The 26,114-nt window shown below is 37.1% G+C and overlaps 1 protein-coding gene across 4 annotated transcripts in view; it reads left to right on the top strand.

The window, feature by feature from the left end:
• Positions 1–25,730, top strand: part of sh2d3cb (SH2 domain containing 3Cb) — a 34,616-nt gene extending 8,886 nt beyond the window's left edge. For all 4 annotated transcript variants that reach the window (NM_201076.1, XM_021476041.3, XM_005165604.6 and 1 more), the window contains 9 exon segments: positions 4,673–4,801; positions 7,687–8,120; positions 9,837–9,913; positions 9,986–10,440; positions 12,081–12,196; positions 13,716–13,887; positions 16,475–16,586; positions 16,787–16,984; positions 25,149–25,730. In NM_201076.1, coding sequence (NP_957370.1) covers positions 4,673–4,801; positions 7,687–8,120; positions 9,837–9,913; positions 9,986–10,440; positions 12,081–12,196; positions 13,716–13,887; positions 16,475–16,586; positions 16,787–16,984; positions 25,149–25,318 — 1,863 coding nt within the window. In that variant the 3' untranslated portion in view covers positions 25,319–25,730.
• Positions 25,731–26,114: the final 384 nt, after the last annotated feature.

The raw sequence follows: 26,114 nt of genomic DNA, 5'->3' as shown, positions 1-26,114 counted from the left end.
AAGCCCTCGTCTTCGATTTCGACCGCGTTTTCGGATCCCGCCCTTATTTTTCGTATTCCGTTTTTCACCTTACCTGATTTCCGGAACCTGCTGTTCCCCGGACTCGATCCCGGTCATCGTCCACCGCGGCCGGCTCCGCCGACGCAACGCTGTGAGCTAAGCGGACAAACTGATTGCATCGGGAAAGCCCTCCACTCGGAGGCGAGCCGTCGGCCGGCGAGCGCGAAGAGGAGGGGCGGAGCGGCACCACACTGCCCCGTAGCGTTCGCTCGAAAAAAACCAAACGCGGCCTTTACGTACCTCCGGCCACGTAAATCGCGGTCTCCAGAAACGTCCGCGGGGCTACGTTTCCAGAATGAGCTTGGGTTGTCAAATTTACTACCTTTTGTTATGTTAGGGATGAAAACATCCATTAAATTTAACGGCTGTAAAATTGCATCAGATTATTTTTGCATAAATCTGTTAATCTTAAACTACTAAAAGTTTTTAAAAATTACAAGATTTTCACTCTTTAATTGCCAAATTCATAAATGATGTCACTGGTTTTGTGAGGAAAAAAATACAAAAGGATGTATTTTCAATATAAAAGTAAGTGTAGACTGGATTTATGTCCTTTTATCGCAGTCTTGGACTTTTGAAAGAGTAGTGACAACAATGGCTTTGATGCATTGTTAGTTTTTGTGCAGCGAAAGATTTAAATAATTTCTCCCTAATTTACTGTTCATGTCTGTTTTTGCCCCATTGACTTCCATTATAACCACATTTTTTGACTGAAAACCATGACACCCATGAACATTTCCTGTTTGTTATCAAACTATTTCATAACAGTAACAGTTCAATCACTAAATGTTAAAACAGCTATCAACATTAACATTACTAACATTATTTATCAATATGTGACTCTTTTTCAATTCCTGGCCGCTATAGAAATAAAAAATGTAAAACAGGAAATATGTTGGGACCAATGATTTTGTTTACATCCCTCAAAATGGTCCAAAAAATAATAATTATTTTATATATATATATATATATATATATATATATATATTTTTTTTTTTTTTTTTTTTTTTTATTTAAGCCAAACTAAAAAAAAAAAAAACTTTATCCTGAAAACAAAGTTAAATAAAATAGGACATACTAAGAAAAATATCCTTGCTCTGTTAAACATCACATTACAAACATTTTAACAGTTTCTCAGTAGGGCTAATAATTTTGTCTTTAACTGTGTATATATATTTATATTATTTATATGGTCCCACTTTATATTAAGTGGCCTTAACAAATATGTACTTACACAAGAAAAAATTGTTTGTTACAATGTACTTATTGTGTAAATACATGTATTTACTGTGTACTTATACTTGATTAAATACATATATGTAATTACATCTGTAATTAACTTTTGTTATCACATTTGTAAATACACTGTTGACCATCCCTTACACCTTAACACACCCTTAAACCTACCCATGCCACCAAACCTGTCCATAACCCAACCTCTATCCCAACTCAAAAGCACCACACGTGTTCTCAAATATATCATAAACACAGTAAGTACATTGCATTTATTTTTTTTATGTAAGTACATAGTAGTTAAGGACACCTAATATAAAGTGGGACCATTTATATATTTACTTACTATCAAATGGTCAAAGTGCCTGTAGCTTTGCATTTTATGAATCAAAAGGGATGCATTTCAGCTAAATTCATCGTTAATGTACTGAATAAAGCAGTGACCTTTAGCCTGAGAGTGAACTCATTTTTAGGTGAACTCTCCTAAAAGGAAAAAAAGTGCTGCAATATGAAGGTTATTATTGATTTCCTTGTGACGTTCTCCAACAAAGCGCTAGTCACAAAGGAATCTAAAAGCTTAGCCATTAAACTCTAATTGAATTAAGACGGACAACACAAAAGGGCTTGGACTGCTGCCCGTGTTTTCAGAATGGTTTAGGACAAGCAGGGTTACTGTAGGCAACCGACTGTGCTAAATGTTGCTGTTTATTTTAGAGCGACTGAAAACTGGCTCTCATTGAAATAGAGATGCTTCACATTATACCACTGGTTGTTCTGCTGCAGCCTCTAAAACAAAGGCGCTCTTTTTACCATTACTGTTGTTTGTCTTTCTGTACAATGGTTACTTAACATTCAGGACATTTTCCCATAATTTGAGTTCACCTATGTCAGTTTTATTGCTCCAGCAGAACAAATATAGTAGAGAATGGGGATACTTGTCGGTTGTTAGCAATAATATATTAGCCTATTATAACTATAAATACTGTAAAGTGATGTCATCTTAAAGGCACAGTATGTATTTTCCCCACTAGGAGGCGCATATTCACAACAAACAAAGGCATATTTTGATGATGCCATTACTGAGTGTGGAATCATGGGAATTGTGGTATTCATTACATCCTATAATACTTTAACGTGGAGCTAATATTGAGTGTGATGTGACAAATGCAGTGGTGATCGGGTAGGCCCGCGTTGACGCTCCACCACGCCCTTCTACCTCGCTCCTCACTTTATGATCGCTTCCTCACGTCATCGCTCCACCAAGTTCACCTATGTCAGTTTTATTGCTCCAGCAGAACAAATATAGTGGAGAATGGGGATGCTTGTCGGTTGTTAGCAATAATATATTAGCGTATTAGAACTATAAATAAAGTGATGTCACCTTAAAGGCACAGTATGTATTTTTCACCACTAGGAGGCGCATATTCACAACAAACAAAGGCATATTTTGATGATGCCATTACTGAGTGTGGAATCATGGGAATTGTGGTATTCATTACATCCTATAATACTCTAACGTAGAGCTAATATTGAGTGTGATGTGACAAATGCTGTGGTGATCAGGCAGGCCCGCGTTGACGCTCCACCACGCCCTTCTACCTCGCTCCTCACTTTATGATCGCTTCCTCACATCATCGCTCCACCAAGTTCACCTATGTCAGTTATTGCTCCAGCAGAACAAATATAGTGGAGAATGGGGATGCTTGTCGGTTGTTAGCAATAATATATTAGCGTATTAGAACTATAAATAAAGTGATGTCACCTTAAAGGCACAGTATGTATTTTTCACCACTAGGAGGCGCATATTCACAACAAACAAAGGCATATTTTGATGATGCCATTACTGAGTGTGGATTCATGGGAATTGTGGTATTCATTACATCCTATAATACTCTAACGTGGAGCTAATATTGAGTGTGATGTGACACAAATGCAATGGTGATCGGGTAGGCCCGCGTTGACGCTCCACCACGCCCTTCTACCCCGTCCCTCACTTTATGATCGCTTCCTCACGTCATTGCTCCACCGACTCTACACCCCCCCACCCCCTACACCCCAAACACACACACACACAATTTTGTGATCGCTCCACACTCTCAACCCCCCCACTTCCTTTTGCGCTACGCCACTGCACAAATTAGTGCACCCCATTTTGAAAATGAACGTCTTTTTCTATTTCTTAGTGAATATAGGTCATATAAATTAAATATATAGGCAAAATTTTGTAAAAATAAATTACAAACTACAAAATGTAAAAAAAAAATGAAAAGAAAAATTTCTTGTTTCTTTTGAATTTTGCTCTTTTTAAAAAAAAAAATATTGAGTACTTTTTATAATATGCTAATTTTGGACTGTTATTATAAATTATTTAGATTAGCTCCAGATTTGCCTTCAGTTCTTACTGATCTAATGTAAATGCACAAATATATTATCGTAAAGCTTCTAATAGAAAATATTAATTTAAATGAGAGATTTGTGAGGGGTGTATTCATATATGTTGAGCACAGTATAGCAGCGAAGCTTTCATTATGCCACTGTCCACCGGTTCCAGTTCTTCCACTCATGATCATGTGAAAAAGAACCAGCTGAGGCGGCGCTGGCTGGTTCATGCTTTGTGACAGGATGTTTTTGGTGGGCCCTCTAAAGTGAGGACTGGTGGTAGGAGGCTGATGTGGGACTGGGCTAATTTGTATGTTTGGGGGGGGGGGGGGGGGGGGGGTACGGGAGGTATCACAGACGAAAATGAAGAGCAAGGCGGGGCATTGGGGCAGGGCAAGTTGAGTATCACACAACAGTGAGAGGAGGTGGGTGGGAGTTGGGTGCGGGAGGTATCGCGGACGATGTTTGGGGCCCCCAGAGTTATACACATAGCACACGCTTCGGCTCACTAGTTAAAATCGCTTATTTATCTGGATTTTAAAATTCTTTAAAATATTTTTATAATGTACGTACATCCGTAATATTATGGTTTGTTTCCAGCAGCTGGGGTGCCGGATAAAAAAACTTAAAATTACGGCTGCTAAATTACAGAAATTTAACGTAAAATAATAGAGATCAAGTTACAGAAATTTACTTAAATAAAAATTTCTGGTAAATTTCTGTAATTCAACCTTTGTTATTTTACAGTAAATTTATGTAAATTAACGTCGTTATTTGACGTTTTTTTATCTGCACCCCAGCTGCCGGAATTAAACTGTAAAATTACAGATTTTTTTTTACAGTTCTAGTGGGTTTGGGATATTTTATTGAAAAAAATCATACATATTGTGCCTTTAACAAATGACTAGAGCCCCAGTCTTTTAAATGTGACTCACATGTGTCATTGGTTTCATGAGAAGTGATTTCTTTATTTGTGATTTGCATTTATGATTTCCTTTAGTTTTCTAAAGGCACACACCAGCCGAGCTCCCCACCAGACAAACTAAAGCAGGAGTTGGAGAAAGAGCTGAAACTGAGCAGCTGTAATTTATCAAGTCATGGTTGGTACCATGGTCGTATACCCTGGGAGGTGAGGTTATTCATGTTATATTTAGTAACTACTGATTTACAATCACTCTCAAAAATGTTAGTTCAATTCATGGGTTTACATCCATTCTAACTGCGTTATAAGACCTTGATCTGTACTCTGACAATGTGAGTTTTATTGACTTTCTTTGCAGTTCAAGGTGCTATAAAAAGTGCAGGATGGTCATGTAAAGAACAAAACAAAAAGTTGTAATGAGTTGGAACAATTTTTTCTGTTATTTCAAACTTATGTGTATAAATATTGTCACCTTGGAATTATAAGGTTCTATCTGCGTTCTGAATGATTTTGAAATATTGAGCTTCAAAGCTTTTGCATTCCATAGCAAAAAGTTTGTGTAACATTTTTTTTAAAATAAAAACTCTTAAAATTTAAACAACATATAAAAAACGCCCTATAATGTGAATAAGAAAGTAATTTAATAAGAATGTCAAGAATTCAATTTTGACAAACTGTGATGAACCTTATTGACATTTATGTCCATCAGAAAAACACCACACACGATGTAACGTACAAAAGAGACAATGCTTTATTCACTTTAAGAACAGGGGCCAATCAGATGCGGATACCAGGGCGAGAGATTTAGATGTCAAAGGCTACACGCGATTATCTCGCCCATTCCTTTACACACAGTGAGTTTAACACATTAGTACAACAGTGTTTCGAATAGCGGGCGAGGCAACGGCGCAGTAGGTAGTGCTGTCGCCTCACAGCAAGAAGGTCGCCGGGTCGCTGGTTTGAACCACAGTCCAAAGACATGCGGTACAGGTAAATTGGATAGGCTAAATTGTCCGTAGTGTATGAGTGTGTGTGTGAATGTGTGTGTAGATGTTTCCCGGAGATGGGTTGCGGCTGGAAGGGCATCCGCTGCGTAAAAACTTGCTGGATAAGTTGGCGGTTCATTCCGCTGTGGCGACCCCGGATTAATAAAGGGACTAAGCCGACAAGAAAATGAATGAATGGATGTTTCGAATAGCACCCAACACCTCAATCTACACTGCACACAAAATTAAGGCGCCTCCCCTATAATCATATCTCCCCTCACTTGCCTCCCACACTAATCACCTTTCACGCACATAACAATCACACGCTACAGGCAACAGGCATAAACACACAGCCTTTGAGACCCAGCCAAGGAGAAAGGCACCAGCGTTATCACACAGAGTAGGAAAGATTGCAATACGTCGATCACACAGGCCCGCTATATGACTTGTCCGTCCACTGTCTGAAGGCGGGGCCAGCCAGAATGCTCATTCATAAAATGTGGAGAGGAGGCGGGGCTAGACTCTATGACTCACCCCAACACATGACTTCGTAAGGAGAGAGGCTATTAGGCCGAGGTAGAGGTCATCTAAACATTAAGGGGGGGTGGGGGGGGGGGTTAAACATCATCTAACCCCCCCCCCCCTAACTTGACTATCTCACATAGGAAGCCCTGTCTAACTAACTAACTATCTTCATCTGCGGAGGGCATATTGCCCCCAAGAGACAGCCCAGCGAAACCCACCACTCACCACCTCAGAGCTTGCATCTATTTCCCACACGCCTCTTTTAAAGTCTCATCATAAGCGGTCCACAGGTGAATTCATTCAGGAAAATCACATGGTCCTGAGATCTCAACATTACACAGAACCTTATAATTCTAAGGTGGCGATATATGTATGTTTATGTATACAGTGCATCCGGAAAGTATTCATAGCCTTTCACTTTTTCCAAATTGTGTTACTGCCTTATTCCAAATATGATTAAATTCATTTATTTCCTCCAAATTCTACACACAATAGCCCATAATGACAATGTGAAAAAAGAGTTTTTGAAACTGTTGCAAATTTATTACAAATAAAAAAGCTGAAAAATCACATGTACATAAGACACATTTGTATATGATGTTTGCTGTTTGTTCAAACTAATTATTTAAAAATTAGCTTAAACAGCCCAATACTTGAGGGTTTTTTAACCCTCCCACAATTGTTTCATGTTCAGTCTAATTAAACATGTCATTCATTTATTCATTTTCTTTTCGGTTTCTTTTACTTAAGTATGTAAAAACTAATAACTTAACAATAACCTAACTTAATTCCTTCCTGTTGTCCCAACACATATCAATGTGTGGAGCATTTTTTACAATGCATATATTATGTCAATCTGCTAAAAAAATAAAAACTTCAACATTATCAGAGCTGAGAACAACGTCCAGTAATACAATTTAAAAGAAAACAAACCCCAAAATACCAGTAAATCACAAAATTCTGAAGATTAACTTTTTTTTTTCCCTCAGTGAAGTTCTTGGTTTTACTCAGTGCTTAATCATCTCAGTATATATATACAGTTAAAGTCAGAATTATTAGCCCCCCTGTTTATTTTTTCCCCAATTTCTGTTTAATGGAGAGAAGCTTTTTTTCTGCACATTTCTAAACATAATAGTTTTAATAACTCATCTCTAATAGCTGATATATTTTATCTTTGCCATGATGACAGTAAATAATATTTTACTAGATATTTTTCAAGACACTTCTATACAGCTTAAAGTGATATTTAAAGATTTAACAGGGTAATTATGCAAGTCATTGTATAATGATGGTTTGTTCTGCAGACTGTTGGGAAAAATATAGCTTAAAGGTGCTAATAATTTTGGCCTTAAAATGGTTTTTAAAATATTAATAACTTCTTTTATTCTAGCCAAAATAAAACGAATAAGACTTTCTCCAGAAGAAAAAATATTATCAGACATACTGTGAAAATTTCCTGAATCTGTTAAACATCATTTGGGAAATATTTTAAAAAATCCAAAAAAAAATTCCAAGGGGGGCTAATAATTCTGACTTCAACTGTATATGATGTGCAATATAATGTTTTATTGCTCTTGACAGGTGTCTGAGTCTCTTGTGCAACAGGAAGGAGATTTTTTAATCCGTGACTCCCTCTCTAGCATTGGAGATTATGTCTTAACCTGCCGCTGGAACCAGAAAGCTCTTCATTTCCTCATCACTAAAGTTTTGCTCAGATCTTATGACACGTACACTCGAGTGCAGTACATTCTGGAGGAGGAGACATTTTATTCTGTCCCGGCGCTGGTTCATTCTTATGTTGGAAATAAAAGGCCTCTGACGAAGAAGAGCGCTGCCTACATTTACTCTCCTGTTAACAGGACACTTCCACTCAGATACCTGGAAACCATGTTTGGGCTGCCGAGTGTGGAGAACAGTCCGGTAAACTCACCAAGCACGCAGAAGGGAAGCCAGAAGAAAAGGGAAAGCGTCGCTGTGACAGAGGCTCTGGAAATCGAGCTGATAAGACCGCAGACGTAAGTTTATATTACAAAATTTGTATATATATATACATATATATATATATATATATATATATATATATATATATATATATATATATATATATATATATATATATATATATATATATATATATATATATGTATGTATGTATATATATATATATATATATATATATATATATATATATATATATATATATGTATATATATGTATATATATATATATATGTATGTATGTATATATATATATATATATATATGTATATATATGTGTATATATATATATATATATATATATGTATGTATGTATATATATATATATATATATATATATATATATATGTATATATATATATATATATATATATATATATATATATATGTGTGTATATATATATATATATATATATATATATATATGTATATATATATATATATATATATGTGTATATATATATATATATATATATATATATATATATATATATATATATATATATATATATATATATATATATATATATATATATATGTATGTATATATATATATATATATATATATATATATATATATATATATATATATATATATATATATATATATATATATATATATATATATAAGAAGTAGGGATGCTTCGATCGATCGTCTGAAAATCGGTATCGGCCGATAATCACATTTCATGACTCAATCAGTACTCGCCAATCTAGCCGATCTAGTCATGATTCACTGCCTGTGGTTTCAACCAGGTCCGGTGCTGACATAATGGGGGCGGGTACTTTCACTTTACACTGCTACAGCCCCATATCTCTGATCGTGTTCAAACCAAACTAAGATCGGCGCTGTGTTTCTTATGGTAGGTTTTTATCATGCCTACATGTTGAGAGATCGAGTTGATCGACTTGATAAGAGAATATGTCTTGACTTATTCCACACAGACATGACTTAGTAAAGCGTAAAGTCATGTATTATTTTAATCATTGCATTAGTCTGAATGTAAATCCCATCGCCAGGCAGTGCTGGAGCAGTGTGAGAGAGTGGACCACAGCGCATCAAATGAAAAATATACAACTTAAATAAAGAATAAATAAAGATAAATAACACAGCCTAAGACACTTAAATGCTTGTATTTGTTGTATTTGCAGCAGCTCTGTGATGCACGTCCACAACTTCATGCATTGGATTAAATTTGGCTGCCCAGTCTCTGAGTTCAGTCCGTTACAATCACAGACAGGCAACCAGGCAGCGTAACAAAGAGTGAATCAAAGCGCATCAAATGATCGGTAATAAAAAGGGAAAAACAGAAAAATAGAATAAATATATATATACTTTTATATTAGACACACATCTGGTGTTTGTATTTGCAGCAGCTCCACGTTCACTACTTCACGCATTGGGTTAAATTAGGCTTTACAGTCTCCTTTACTTCCACTGTATCTGTTCAGCTGAGAGATAAGAACCAACCCCATGACGTCAGACAAAGTGACATTCCTAGATGGCGGGGCCCTAGGTCTAAAATCTTTAGTAAAACATGCTGTTTTTTGCTAAATGATTACATAAATCGAGTTTGTTTAAAATATTTTCATTAAAGTGGAATCCAATGCACAAAATAAGGTAAACTTGACTGAGTGCTTCACGTGCCCTTTAAAGAATACACTTACAAATCTCATCTTGTAAAAGGGAAATGTTTTGTTTTATTAATTAATCCTTTTTTATGTATTTCCCAGTGATGTGGTGAGGAGCTTTGATGGCACCGTGGAGCAGCATGTTGTAGTCTCCACTTCCCCCATATTAATGAGCACATGTAAGGTTAATCAACTCAAATCTATTCAAATCTGAGAATATCATTATGACTGTCTACCTCTTTCATTTCCAGTGGCCAGGCGGCGTCGGAGCCCCTCCGGGAACAGAAAGTTTGTAATAATCCCTTCATCACCTGTTCTCAAGTCCAATGAAACACGGCTTTGTTCATCACCTCCTGAAAACACTCTCATCTACTTGGAGCCAACAGTGCATCTTCTGTCCTCCATGACATATCAAAACAGCACAAAATCCAGCTATTCCCACACGACTGACCCTCTTGCTACAAATCATCCCTTTGTGGGACTTGAGATTCAGGCTGTGGATCGCAGAGAGGAGTACGATGAGGATTATTTAGTGCCTTTCACCACAGACATGGTTTCCTGTTTCAGACCTAGCATGTACCAGTCGCCATTTATGCCCCCAGAAAATAAACCTCTGGAGACCAGAATACTGAAAAGGGTGAAGGATGTCCTGTTTGAGGTTGACATAAAGACAATGGCAATGCACATCACCAATATTGACTGCATGGTAGGTTTGATTTGTATAAACTATTGCTCTTCAAAGATCAAAGGGGAACTTCTATGCAAAAATCACATTTATAAGGGGTTTTAACACATTTGTGTGGCAACAGTCTGTGAATATAACTTGCTTTTAATAGTAAAAAATTATTTAATTTTATTTTTTATAATCACACTTGATTAAAAAAACAGTCTGCAGAAACACTTTGATTGACATTTTCTTTTTGGACTTTTTGTACATCTTTGTGAGTTACCAAACAAATTTCGTTGTATAACTACAATGACAGTAAAAGTTCTTTACTTTACTTTACTTACATGTCATTAGGAAGGGGAAAGACCCACCCATTAGTGACAATCTCCCTTATTAGCATAAGACTTTAGTCTTGTTTTTGAATCAGCCACTATGCTAACACACAGGCATTTGTAGCTCTGCCCTCTTTTGAAAATAGCACAATCTCATTTGAATTTATAGCGACTGTCACCATTATGGCACAATTAGAATCAAAGCCTAAAAAGGGGCAGCTTTTAAAGAGTTATAAACATTGTGAGGTATTTTGAGCACATGCACACACTGTCTCTGGGGAAAATAGAGACTTATTTTACATCTTGGAAATTTTACATCGTAAAAAATGTACTAGATTAGTTGGCGGTTCGTTCCGCTGTGGCGACCCCAGATTAATAAAGGGATAAAGCCGACAAGAAAATGATTTAATGAATGAATGAATGAAAAAGGGACATAATAGGTCCCCTTTAAGTTACATTTAATGCATAAAAAGAACATATAGCATGTTATTGATTATACGACAGCCCATAGATTCATTTGTGGTAGGCTACATTGTTTTAAAAATTGCCACACAAATAGAGGACAGTCTGATTATTAAGTACAATTTGAAGTTCTTGAAACATGCAGTGTTTAAATTGATTGTCCAAGTCATGAAATATCCAGCAAAAAAACAAATGTCCTGTTCACACTATACTTTGAGCATAGAGAATTTCTATACTGCAGTTTATAGGACATCCACAGCAGCATCTATATGGCTAAATCCTATTTAAGCTAATTTTTCTTATTCTTCTGTGACCACATTTCTGAAGATATCTCCTAGCTTTCGAACTAAAACCACCAAACTCTGTAATCATTTTAGCATTCCTGGCTAATTCATGCTAAAAACATACTAGCAACATGCTATGCTATTATGCTTTAGAAAGATGCTAGCAATACCAATTCATACCAGAAACATCCATTACGACTCTTCGAAACTGATGTTGATAGATTCATCTAGAGAGATATGCCCAGAATAATGTTACAAACTTCTAGACCAGGGGTAGGCAAATTCGGTCCTGGAAGTTCGGTGTCCCTGCAAGGTTTAGCCGCAACCATAATCAAACACACCTGCCAATAGCTTTCTAGTGATCTTGAAGACACTGATTAACATGTTCAAGCGTGTTTGATTAGTGTTGGTCAAAACTCTGCAGGACACTGGCCCTCCAGGACCTGTTCCAGACCACTCTGCTGCTTTTCACAAAATTTGATCATGATTAAACTATGGAGCTATGGAAATGTCATGCTGACAAAACCAAAATGCTATTATTTCAATCTCTGATACATTTGGTTCATGTCACTTAACAACATTTTGCATCTGTTTTCTGTAGGTTGCTCGAATTCTGGATATGTCTGAAGATGTGATGAAAGGGATGGGGGTGAGTTCAGGAATGGAGCTGCTCACACTCCCACACGGACATCACCTCCGCCAAGACCTGCTCGAAAGGTTGGTATTAACATCCACTTTATCCAGTACATTCTGATAGGGCCATGTGTAAGATTTTACTTGTATTGATCACTTTTTTTACCAATGTGTGAAAAAACATAGAAGACAAAACCTTGCAGACTTCTATGGTTCTCTATGAAAGTCTGACTGATTTTAATGTGAGGTATTCAGGACGTTTTAGCATGGAAAATCAGAAGGATCTGACATTTACACATAAGCCCCTTTCACACAGTGATACCGGTAAATATCCGGAAAATTTCCGGAAAGACTTTACCGGTATATTGAAAAAAGCGCTGTTCACACAGGCGAGGACGTTACGAAAATTTTCCGGAAAAGAGCTTTCACACATCCATTCCAAAATACCGGTAAATTTTGACATCATTCACCACAAATGAGCTTTAAACAGCTGCGCTTGTATTTGTAAACATTTGACTAAATTACAAACTCTGTGGATGATCAATATTGTGAACAACTTTCGCAGGTTCACTTTCTCATGTCGAGATGTTCATAATATGTGCGTGTGCAGGCGCTCACAGGCTGTTCCACAGGCACACGCAAAGCTTGAAGGTAAACAAACAACGGCTTATCATACGCATCTCATCGATGATTATTTACACAGTTGGCATTAAGAAGAACATATAAACGTGATCTGACTAACTTCTAGCAGCTAAATGTGTCTGGAAAAATATTCAAAGGCTTTTATCCTCACAAACCGCGCGGACGTAAATGCGTCTGACTGTTGTGATTGGCTAAAGCAGACGTCTCACGTCAGCACGTTCTAGACGTGCACGCGCTTATTACGGGAATCTTCCTTCTGCATTCACACAGCGCAGCATTCCGGCAAATTGCCGGTAATGTTACAACTTCTCTTTCCGGAAAATAGCCAGAACGAATTTACCGGTATTTTCAAAAAGGACCTGTTCACACATACAACCTTTCCGGAAAATTGCCGGCAATTTTCCGGAAAGGTCTGTATGTGTGAAAGAGGCTTATTCTGTAGTCACAAAACTACTACTTAACAACAAAGACAGTCTACTCGTAAATATGAATGGGGGATAGTGCAACACTCAACATTTCTGCCCTAGCAAACTAAATTCTGCCTTTCAATGAAAATAGCCAATTGTCTGTCTTTACGGATTGACTCGTTCCCTCCAGTCTTCGCTCTGGGCTCTGTATCTATTTTGTTTTTTTATTTTTTATTTTCAGTATTTCCGTTACCACTGTAATAGCTGTAAACAACATTGTTGTTGTTGTATACCTGCCAACCTGCATATGCTCAGTGGCTGAAGCAAAACTAGAAATAAAAAACATGCTTTAAATGTAATTAGAGCTTTAGCAATAAAATTCTTTGGATAGGTTGATTTGACTTATGTAGTTTAATTGTGTGGTCAAAGTTTTTGAGATTTCAAGATATCCCCTATTCAGGTGTGGTCCTTATTAAACTACTGGAGGTGGATACAAATTTGTCCTTTGAAATAGCCTTTAAATGTCACTAAATAACTGTTTTGTGTGCTCTCAGGTTCCACACCATGTCTATAATGTGGGCTGTACAGCTGCTGGGCTGCACTGGCAATGCTGATGAGAGAGCTGATCTGCTGCACAGAGCCATTTGTCTGGCCTCTGAACTGAAGAGCAGTTTGGGCAATTTGTTTGGCTTTGCCACAGTTATGAAATGCCTTGAATTACCACAGGTTAGTAACAGATGAACGCAAGACTTTTGAACAACGTGGAAGAAATTGATTTGCCAATAATTGCATCATTTAACACTAGAACTAACAAGCCAGTCATTTTGACAAGTTTTAAACAGGGTGCGAATTACGCTTCAATTAATTAAATGTATGTATTTATTTTGATTACATCTAATTTATTAATAAAATGTATTTACTTTTTCAGTGTGTTGAGGGATTCTTTATATAGCTTGACCTACAGTATTTTCTGATTAGATGTTTCAGAGATTACTGTAGGTCAAACTATATCAAATATGCTTCTAAAAGCCAAATTGCTTATCGCTGGAATTTTGTTGTTAGGACACAGTGTTATGTGTCAGACTAATGACCTGGGGCGTTGCTAGACATAAAGCTCTACTGGGGCACAGCTCCTCCTCAAAAAAAAAAAAAAATTTAATTAAATAAAAATCAGGATCGTAGCCAGCCTATTAAAAGGGGTGGTTCTTTTATTTCAGATATTTACAGATATTTGAGGTTTAAATATTGCATTTTAATGACATTTTAAGCACTTTTTTGTGCTGGATTAGCTTGTTGGATGGTTATCATTACCACAATTTTTGATGCAACAAAAATACATCCTACATTTTTGTCAAAGTGCTTATCATACTATTTTTTGTTAACAAAAATGTATTTATTTACATTAAATACATAAAATGTATTTATTTAGTTACAGTTTTATAAATAATCTAATGAGATTAAAATTTTAGAAATATTAAAAAATACTTATTTTAAATGCTAATTTATCATGATCCATCATAAAAAAATAAAATAAAAACTAATAAAAAATTAGGAATCTGTTAAAACTGGCTTTAAATTAAGCCTATTGGCAAATAAACTGGCCAGCTCATTTCCTCAGTCAGAATTTGCCCATTTAAATAATAAAAGCCTTCTTTTATTGGTTATTCTTCTTAAAAAAAAAAAAAGTTATTTTAAAAATAACAGAATTATTGTTATCGTACAATTATTACACTAAATAAATAACAGAAATAATCCTGACTTTAACTGGAAAACAATCTAAAAGACACAACTGGAGTGATGCTAAGATCATTGAAGAAATCTTTTGCATAAATATTAATTTCATTTAAATAAAATTCTCTAGACAATTCTATAGAATACAAAAAAGAGAGATGTTTTATAGAATCATCTGTTGTGTGTTTTCTTAAACCCGACTCATGGCAGAGAATACATTTATTAAGTCTTACCTCTGACTCATCATCCCTCTTTTTGCTTCAAACAAGAGCCAATCAGGGGCCATGCTTAGTCTAAATAAGATCACCATCATATTGTTTAAACTTAGTTTTGTTGAATTGCAAAACTCACTGTGTGCCGACACCTCCGCATAGAAGGCTGTTATAGCAGTTTTACAACGCATAAGAGCAGAGCAGTGTCAAGCAGGAGCGGTGCGTGAGGCGCCCGGGTATGTTTTTTTCTGTGCACATGCTCAGTTTTGTTTATGAGTAAACTACATTGCTTTCATCAGCGTTGATTTGGTTGAACATAGAGAATATAATTTTTTATTCTGGGATTACCACTTCTTAATAAATACACTTGCATATAAAATAATGCCGAGTTCAGACTACATGATTTTCAAAGTAGTCGTGTCACAGATGTTTTCACACTGCATGACTATCTGGGCTAGCGTTTCGTCGCTGCTTTGTTTACACTACAAGATGTATCGGCGATAGGGACTTTCACATTGCATGACTTTACTATAGGAAGAATCACCGACAATTTCGTCCGAACTACGTCTCACAGCCAAAAACACGTAGTATATCTTTTGTTATTAACTACATAATGAGAAAGAAGCCTTAATGGGGTAGAAAATGTACATGTTTGCTCACCTGGGTTTAAAGGGAATTAGCCATTTCTCCTCAACGTTGATAATAAACTAATTTATTTCTGTATGAAACGTCAAACAGACACGGTTGCTCCTGAGTCCTGTCAAACCTCCACTAGATTTTCCTCCATTTCGTGGGTCCAAATAAACCAAAAAAGAGCGCTTTTAACTTCTCCCCCAGCCTCCCGCTGGCCTGCAGCAGGTATACACACACGCACACACAAGTGAAAGCTGCTCTCTCATTGTCTGTAGGCGATCGCTGATGTTATTTTCAGTCAAAACTCATTTCACACGGCATGATTTGAATCGCCGACAGCTCCAGATATTTAGCATGCCAAATGTCTCGCAGGCATCGGCGACTCATCGGCGATTCTCTCGGATCGCGTCTTTGATAGTTCATATTGTGTGATTGTCACTCACGTGCACGAACAGCGATTTGCCTGTGATTTCAGGCATTTGTCGGCGATTTCTCAAAACCTGTCAGCGAGCCAAAATCGGGGCTAAAATCACGCAGTCTGAACTAGGCAGAAATCATATCTCAAAGCATTTACTGAGGCACTGGCAATTCTTACTGGGGCACGTGCCCCAGTAAATGGGGTCTAGCGACGCCCCTGCTACTGACTATGGCCATTCAAGTAATTTAATTAATAGAATTGTAAATGCGTGAATAAAAATAGCTATTTAAAAAGTCCTAACAAAACATTTGTTTTTCAGATTGCTCGTTTGAATGAGAGCTGGACGATCTTACGTCAGAAGTACACAGAAAGTGCTATTCTTTATGAGAAAACTCTTAGACCCTCATTGAGGATGATGAACGATGGAGAAGGTATTCATTCAACATGTATTAATCTGCAGTGTTTCTTAATAAATATATATTCAGAAATACTGTGAAAAATTACCCACTCTGTTAAAAATCATTTGGGAAATACTCAAAAAAGAAAAGGGAGGGCTAATGATGATGACTTCAACTCTATACTGCGCTTTAAATACTGTGTGCCAAGCAAGTAACAACTCTCTTTTTTTCAGCGATAAGCAGGCACACAGAGACAACGTTCCCCCATGTGCTCCCCCTGCTGTCTCTGTTTGAAAGGACCGTCGAGGAGTTGGAGTCATGGGAAAGTGCAGACACTGGAGTGGCGCTGGTTTTGAGCCATCTGGATGCTGCACGTACCATCGCGTTAAATGGGAGGATCTTCAGTGCTAATGCAGAGGCCAAGCTGCAGGGTAATGGCTTCATAATCTAAACAGTTTATAATGCTTACAGATTCTCCCAGTGTTGGCGTGGGTTTCCTCCGGGTGCTCCGGTTTTCCCCACAGTCCAAAGACATGCAGATTAGGTGAACTGGATGAACTAAATTGGCTGGAGTGTGTGTGTGTAAATGAGAGTGTATGGGTGTTTCCGAGTACTGGGTTGCGGCTGGAAAGGCATCCGCTGCTTAAAACATATTCTGGAATAGTTGGTGGTTCATTCCGCTGTGGCAACCCTTGATTAATAATGGACTAAGCTGCAGGAAAATTAATGAATGAATGATGCTTATGGAATTGTAGAGCTGTTTAGCATATAAGCACTTTCATAAAGACAAAGGTTGCATCGATTACTTAATCCACTGTAAAGTTATCAGATAAAGAGGCGAAAACATCCTAGTTAAAAGGTGATTTGAGATAAATAACATATGAGACCATAAAGCCAGTCATAGTGTCAATTTTTTTTAGATTAAATAAGGTTTCCATTGATGTATGGCTTGTTAGGATAGGAAAATGTTTGGCTGACATGCAACTGTTTGAAAATCTGGAATCTGTTAAGGGGCAGCACGTGGCACAGTGGTTAGCACTGTCGCCTCATAGCAAGAAGGTTGCTGGTTCGAGTCCCAGCTAGGTCAGTTGGCATTTTTGTGTTAGAGTTTGCATGTTCTCCTTTCCAGCCGCAACCCAGTACTGGGAAACACCCATACACTCTCACATTCACACGCATGCTCAAACACTACGGCCAATTTAGTTCATCCTATTCACCTATAGCGCATGTCTTTAGACTGTGCGGGAAACCGGAGCACCCGGAGAAACCCACGCCAACACTTGGAGAACATGCAAACTCCAGGCAGAAATGGAGTCGCCAGCTGGGACCTTCTTGCTGTGAGGCGACAGTGCTAACCACTGCGCCACCATGCTGCCTCACAAATATGTAACTCTGTATGAAGTTAAAGAGCCCATATTATACATGAAATAGGGTCATATCTTGGTTGTAAGGGTCTCCAACAACAGTCTAATATGCATGCAAAGTCAAAAAACACTTTCATGGTCTTATAATCTGCATTTATTTTTACCTAATTATCCCAGCGACTCCTGTATGAATCGTCCAGTGATTCATTTGTTCCCAAACCCCTCCTTAGCGCGAAGCTAATCTGCGCTGATTGGACTGATGACAGTCTGTCGCGATTGGTCGACTGCCTTCAGTCAGAGAGTGAAATGCCCAATAGCTAATCAGCAATATAAAAAGTAATCACAGTTCATACACGCTCGATAGTGTAGGCGTGGATTTTACCTGCCACACACACACAAAAACACACACAAACCTCCGAACGACAACGCTCCCGCTTCCGCCCGCACCCGCCAGGTTTTAGCATGAACCCGACCGCTCCTGCTTATATTAAGAATTTGTTGTCCCGGTGCCCGACCCGCCCCGTTTTCTGCCCGCCGCGCCCGATCCCGCTAAAAAGCGGGGGGGAACAAGACCAAAAATCGCCCAGCTATACAGTCTAGACAGCCAAGCTGTCTGTATAAACACACACAGCACCAAGCACACACACACAGACAAAGCTCTCTCTCTCTCTCTCTCTCTCTCTCTCTCGCGAGATGTAGGAGAGTGGTGAAGGTTTGGTGGGGAAGAGTGATTTCTACTATCTACTAAAAAACTATCTTTTTTCTTTATTTTCTTATCTGTATCTTTTTTTCTTTCTTTGATGTAAGCGTCTTATTTTTTGGATTTATTGATTCAAGTTATTTGGTGAGTGAGAGAATGGCGTCGCTCGTGGATGAGCGAACGCCATCTCTTTCACTTCGCCATGGTGTCAAGTGTATGACAGAGCAAGGAGTTAAGGTGGAAGACGTGCTAATAGCTGTGGGAGAACAAATCGGCTGTGAAAATATAGTTTCGGCGTCTAGGATGAACAAAGCAGTTGTTGTTTTTCTTAAGGAAGAACTTTTTGTCTCGCAGCTTATTGAGAGTGGTGTAACAATTAGTGGGAGTTTTTGTCCCGTACTACCACTAGTTGCGTTAACGTCTAAGGTAATTATCTCGAATGTGCCGCCGTTCATCCCCGATGAAGCCATTGAGCGAGAGCTCGTTAGGTTCGGAAAAATAGCGAGTCCGATTAAAGTTATATCGCTAGGATGTAAAAGTCCAGAGCTGAAGCATGTGATGTCGTTTCGACGACAAGTCTTCATGTTTCTAAATGAACCAACGTTGGACATATCTTTTCGGGTAATGAATGAAGGTAAGTCGTTTATGATTTATGCTTCTACTGCTGGATTGAAGTGTTATGAATGCGGAGATTTTGGTCATAGACAGTATTTTTGTCCCCATAAAGTGCAAGGAAATACAAATGATGACAATGGTGATGTAAATGGGTTGGAGGGAGAGAAGAATCAAGTGAAACAAACAGAAACGGAAACGACAATTGAGAATGACGTTGTTGGGAAACAGCAGAATGAAGGGAATGTGATTCAGAGAAATGTAATGAATGATGAAAATCAGGCAACAGTGGTACAAGAGGTTGTAGATGAAAATGATTTGAGTTCTGAAACTGTGACTGCGAGTGCTAGTGGTTTAGTGAAGCTTAATGAGAAAATGGAAGGACCTGTAGAAGGCCTATTAGAAGATGAACATAAACAGGATATGATGGATGATGACGACACTTTCTCTCAGACTTCAGATTTTTCCGAAATGGGTTCTCAAATGGAAGACAGTAATTTTTATTCTCTACAAGAGATAAATGAATTTTTGGATGATACTTTCGGAAGAACAGTTGAAGTTGAAGATTTTTTCCCAGATACTGATAAATTTGTGAAAACGGTTCTTAGACTACGGCGTACTGTTGGATTGGATGAATTAAGTGATAAAAAGAGATTTAGACTGGGGAAATATTTGACAAGAATAAGGAAGCGTAAAAGCTCGTTTTCAAGAAAATAGGTAAATGAGTCTGAAACACTGGGTGTTCTTTCTTTCCTATTTTTTTCTGATCCTTGTCTCTTTCTCTTCTATTATTATGGGGCTTATGAAAATAGGTTCTTTTAATATAAATGGAGCGAGAGATCAGACTAAAAGGGCTATATTATCAGAATTTTTAAAAATAAATAAAATTGATATTATTATGTTACAAGAAATCCATTCTGATAAGGCAAATGAGATAGATTGGGGTTTGTGGTGGGAAGGGAAGTACGTACTCAGTCATGGTTCAAATTTAAGTGCTGGTGTCGGGGTTCTTTTTTCAAAATTTTTGAATGTTGACATTTTTAAAACTGAAGAAGTGGTAGCTGGAAGGGTATTATTTGTTCACGCACAAGTTGAAGGAATGGAATTTTTATTCATTAATGTTTATTCACCAAATGTTGGTTCTGAAAGAATTGAATTATTCATAAATATAAAGAGTCAGATTTCAAAATATGATAATAATGTTTGTATAATTATGGCTGGCGATTGGAACTGTACTGAAGATTTTAAAGTTGATAGAAACGGTGAAGAACCTCATTTTCAGTCAGGTTATGTACTTTCTAAAGTGATAAAAGAGCACAATTTAATTGACGTTTGGAGAATCAGAAATAAAGATATAAAGCAATATACATGGGTTAAAGTAAATAATACTCAAATTAAGGGGGCCAGATTAGATAGATTTTATATATGTAAGTCTTTTAATAGTAGAGTGGTAAATGCTGCTATTGTCCCTAGTGGTTTCTCAGACCACCATATGGTAACTATAGATATAAATAAGAAAATAACAGCTAGAACACAATATTATTGGCATTTTAATAAAAAATTATTATATAATAAGTTATTCTGTGAGAGTTCTGAACATCTTTGGGAAAAATGGAGATTAGAGAAAAATAATTATGAAACTAAATGCCAGTGGTGGGAAGTTGGAAAGGCGCATATAAAAGTATTTTGTCAGAGTTATGAATCTCAAATTTCTTTTAAAGTTAGAGATGCGGTAAAAAAATTGCAATGTGAAATTGGTGAAATAGAAAAAATGATGTTAGACAATGAAGAAGGAACTGATAAAAGTGAAAAAATCCATAAGAAGAAGCTAGAGTTGAAACAAATTTTACAAGAACAAGTCAAAAATGCTTTAATAAGATCACGTTTTTGCACGGTTAAGGATATGGATGCGCCTAGTTCCTATTTTTTTAAACTAGAAAGAAAGGTAGTTCAACATAATCCTATGCTTCATTTAAGTTATCCAAATGGAAAAATTACGGACAATCCAAATGAAATGAAAAAAATTGCAGTTGATTTTTATTCTGAACTATTTAGTGCTGAGCAGTGTGATGAAGAATGTATGATGGATCTTTTTAAAGATCTTCCTAAGTTGCAAACTAAACAAAGAGAGAACTTGGATAGTGATATCAGTTTGCAAGAGCTTACAGATGCGTTACAGCAACTTTCATTAGGACGTTCGCCCGGAATTGATGGAATAACTACAGAATTTTATCATCACTTTTGGAACATTTTGGGACAAGATTTTTATGAAGTGGCAAAAGAGTGTTTTGAAAATGGACTTCTTCCAAGTAGCTGCCGAAGAGCAGTTTTGTCTCTTTTACCAAAAACAGGAGATTTGGCTTTCTTAAAGAACTGGAGACCTGTTTCACTGTTGTGCACTGATTATAAAATTTTGGCAAAGTGTTTAGCAAATAGGTTAAAATGTTATTTGGAGACAATTATTCATGGTGATCAGACATATTGTGTACCTGAAAGATCTATTATGGACAATCTTTTTCTTTTGAGAGATGTGATTGATTTGAGTATTAAAAAAAATATTAATATGGGGATTTTAGCATTAGATCAAGAAAAAGCTTTTGATCGGGTTGACCATAGTTACCTTTTAAGTGTTTTAAGTTGTTTTGGTTTTGGTGAAAAGTTCATTTCTTGGATAAAACTGTTATATCATGATGTTTCTACGTTAGTGAAAGTGGGAGGAGGGTTGAGTGCCTCAATTCCTGTGAGAAGGGGAATCAGGCAAGGATGTCCACTCTCTGGCCAGTTATACAGTATTGTTATTGAACCACTTTTAAGAAGAATAAGGAAAAATCTTAATGGTTTTTTAATACCTAATTATATAAATTGTGATAAGATAGTGTTATCTGCTTATGCTGATGATATAACAGTTTTTATACATGGAGAAGATGATGTTAATAATCTTAAAAAAAATATAGAGTTGTATGAAAAGGCTTCTACTGCAAAAGTAAATTGGAATAAAAGTGAAGCATATGCAGTAGGTCGATGGATGAATAAAAGACTTCCAGATCTACCAGGAGGATTAAAATGGGGAAAGGAAGGTCTTAAAATTTTAGGTGTGTTTTTAGGTTCTTCAAATTTCATGGAAAAAAATTGGGAGGGACTGCTGGAGAAAGTGGTGGCCCGATTGTCTAGATGGAAATGGCTATTACCACAAATGTCTTATAAAGGGAGAGTTTTGGTAATAGATAATCTGGTAGCATCTACACTATGGCATAGGATGATGGTGCTTGAACCACCACAGGAGTTGGTGGTGTCTATACAAAAGAAACTAGTAGATTTTTTCTGGACTGGTCAACATTGGATTCGTGCTGCACAACTGTATTTGCCAAATTGTGAAGGAGGGCAAGGATTAATAGACATCAAAAGTAAAATTCAAGCTTTCAGACTGATTTCAAACCAAAAACTTTTGTGTAAAAGCAAGTTGTCATGGACTCATACTGCCTGTGCAATCTTGAGAACAGTAAAGGGGCTGAATTATGATCTACATCTTTTTTGGATACAAACTGATGAGATGGATTTAACAGGGATTACATCGTTTTATAAATCAGTGCTACAAGCATGGAATAAAACCTTCAAGATTCAAAGAATATTTGACATCCCTAAATATTGGGTGTTGGAGGAACCCCTTTTTCATAATCCAGTGGTTCATGGTACATTGATATCTTCGAGGAGTGTACAGAACAATATGATTAAAAGGAACTGTACAAAGTTAAAACATCTGGTCACGGAGGATGGATGGAAGTCGATAGAGGACATAATGGTTTTTACAGGACTGAGATCCCATCGTTTAGCTGCACGATTCTTGGAAGAAATACACTCCTTTTTGCCTGGACAGTATAGAGCGATTTTACAAGAAGAAGACTCGAGTGAAGAAGTTAAAATTCTCCCTCTGGTGGTATCTTCAAGTTGTGAATTTGGTGGGTTCGAGGAAGAGACTGGAATTTCTAAAACATGGACGGTTGACGGAATGTCTAAAGAGGTTTTATACATCTTATGCGTTAAGAATGTTCACAATGATATACTAAAAGGACAATTATTGAAATGGACTAAAAAGTTTGGACCTAATTTCCCCTTAAGAGATCAGTGGAGGTCCCTATATAAATCTCCTCTTGAGAAAAGAATCGGGGACTTGCAGTGGAGACTTGTTCATGGGGCGATAGCTACCAACAGTCATGTGTCTCATCTTAATCCAATAGTTAGGAGGGAGTGTGCTTTTTGTGGTAAGGAAGAGAATGTAGAACATTTGTTTTTAAGTTGTACACGATTGGAAGACCTTTTTAATGTTTTAAAAGAGTGGTTTAGAGGTTTTGGTGAGACCTTTTCTGAATGTATTTTTATAGGGGGAGTAAAATATAGAATGTCTAAAAAGATCCTTTTCACTCTTTTAAATTATGTTATTGGCACAGCAAAATTGTCTATTTGGAAAACTAGAAAAAACAAAATATCAGGTGCTGGTGGAATAGATCCAGTGATTATGTTAAAAGGTTTAATTTCAAATAGATTGAAAATTGAATTTACTTTCTATGAATTGGTAAGAGATCTAATAACATTTGAAGAAAAGTGGTGTCTAGGAAGCATTTTATGTAGTGTTTATGAAGAACAGCTTGTACTTAATTTATAAAAACAATAATAAGGTAGTTGGGTTTCATTTTTTTCTTTAATTTTGGTTTTTTAATCGACTCAAAGATGAATGGAATATGATGTGAATGAACATTTAATGGATTGAGAATGTTTTGTTAAAAAGAAAAAGAAAAACTGTATATAATAAAGCTGTTTTAAACCTCTCTCTCTCTCTCTCTCTCTCTCACTCTCTCTCACTCTCTCTCACTCTCTCTCACTCTCTCTCACGCTCTCTCTCTCTCTCTCACTCTCTCTCTCTCTCTCTCTCTCTCTCTCTCTCTCTCTCTCTCTCTCTCTCTCTCTCTCTCTCTCTTATACGCGCGCGTGCGCACTGACACACACACACAAGCACCAAGCTCTCTCTCTTTCTCATTGGCATAGCAATATCCGTGATATTGCTAGACAGCCCGCTCCCGTCCCAAATTAAACCCGTTACCGACCGCTCCCGCGATTTATTCAGAAATTTATATCTGCGGCGCGGGAATAAATTTCTGAATAAATCGCGGGAGCACATTTCTTTACCACGGAGCTCCGTAAACAAAGCAGCACGCGTCGCGTTTTTAACGTGGCTTTGCACGCGATAAGAGAATATAGCCAGTTAACCTGATACAGTACACTCGGTTACAAGTAACAAATCACAGTTAAATACATTTGCAAGCTAGAGTCAACGAGGCAACAACTTTAATGGCACGTACTTACACTTGAGAAATGGAGGAAGAAACCTATCCTGATGTCCATCAGTAAGTTTACTTACTCTTTACTGATCCTTCCTTTAACAAACGCAGATGAAGTATTCTTTGTAGCATGTAGTTTCCAGAAGTTTCCAACTGCTTGGTTATAATGCTGAGGTTTCATCTTTGGATAGACCCTCGATAATATCCATCTGCAGTTTGACTTCAATCGACCGGCATGTTTGTGGGTGTGTGTGTGTGTCTGGGTTTCTGCGTCAGAGGGCGGGGCCTCAGGTTTGAAATCTCCCGGGTTTGCGCGTGCACGTGAAAACCTTGGTTTCGTTCGTACGTCATGGCGAAACACCTAATGACTTGGTATCAAGGCGACTCTATTGAAGCACTTTGAGTTGACTCTTTTAAAGATGAATCAACCGTTTTAAACACTGTACTCTTACAGATTTAAGCCTTAGCTGGATACTTCACTTCACTTAGAGCTGTGTTACACACTACATGGAGGGGAATTTTCAAAAACCCATAATATGGGCTCTTTAAAAGTTGTGTTTTAGGTCATCTTTTTCTGATTTTGCAGGATTTGAGGAGGAAGCAGATGTGCGGGAGATCTTCCTGACAGAGTTCCAGATGCGTCTCCTGTGGGGAAGCCGTGGAGTGGAAAGAAACAAAGATGAGCGTTACTCCAAGTTTGATGAAGTGCTGACAGCTCTGTCTAACAGACTCGAGCTTTCACACTCTGCAAAATGAAGGGATGAACTCTATTCACTTTTATTTGTTAATATACTGTGTTATGAATTTCTGTACTGTTATTTTTCCATTGGACATATTTCTGCTGTTGTATGTAAAATGAGCACCTTGTGTATTTCAATTTTAACTTATTTGACTTTTTTCTGATTATTTGCCCGTTTGTATAGCTACATGATTTTATACAGTGTACATAAAATTCATACTCATAGTTATATTTTCTGAAACTGTTAAACATGCTAATATTGTAAGTTTTTAACTATTTAATTGCACTGCTATTGGTTCATATAATCAATAGTCAAATAATGGGTAATATTTACTCGGAGGAACACTTTTTTAATGCATTTAATGCTAATATTCTATACTTATACATCACTTAAAGTAATAATAAAAATGCAGATTTGGTTGGTTGGTATATTGTGGTGTGTGTCCAAGTGAAATATTTGTTTATCTGATTTACTGCCTTTTACTGTTTTGAAACAGCAGTGAATGTACTTTGATACCAGTAGCCACATCATAGGCACCAGTGAATCTTAGGCTAAGTGAATCTCTTATGTGCTTGTTTAGCTAATTAAAAATAGTATATTCATCATCATCATTTCAGTCATGTCTCATGCAGATCTGTAGCCAGGGGGATTCGGGTGGTTCGAAAGACCCGCCTTTCAATGACAAAGGTCCAGAATTTACCCTGCTGAAAAATCCAGCTTAAACCAGCCTAGGTTGGCTGGTTTTAGCTGGTTGACCAGCCTGGTTTTAAAGGGGTTTTGGCCATTTCCAGGCTGGTTTCCAGCCATTTCCA

This window comes from Danio rerio, chromosome 5, assembly GCF_049306965.1.
Source record: "Danio rerio strain Tuebingen ecotype United States chromosome 5, GRCz12tu, whole genome shotgun sequence".
Taxonomy (NCBI): domain Eukaryota; kingdom Metazoa; phylum Chordata; class Actinopteri; order Cypriniformes; family Danionidae; genus Danio; species Danio rerio.
The sequence above is the reverse complement of the archived record's forward strand: the minus strand, read 5'-3'. Positions and strand labels throughout refer to the sequence as shown.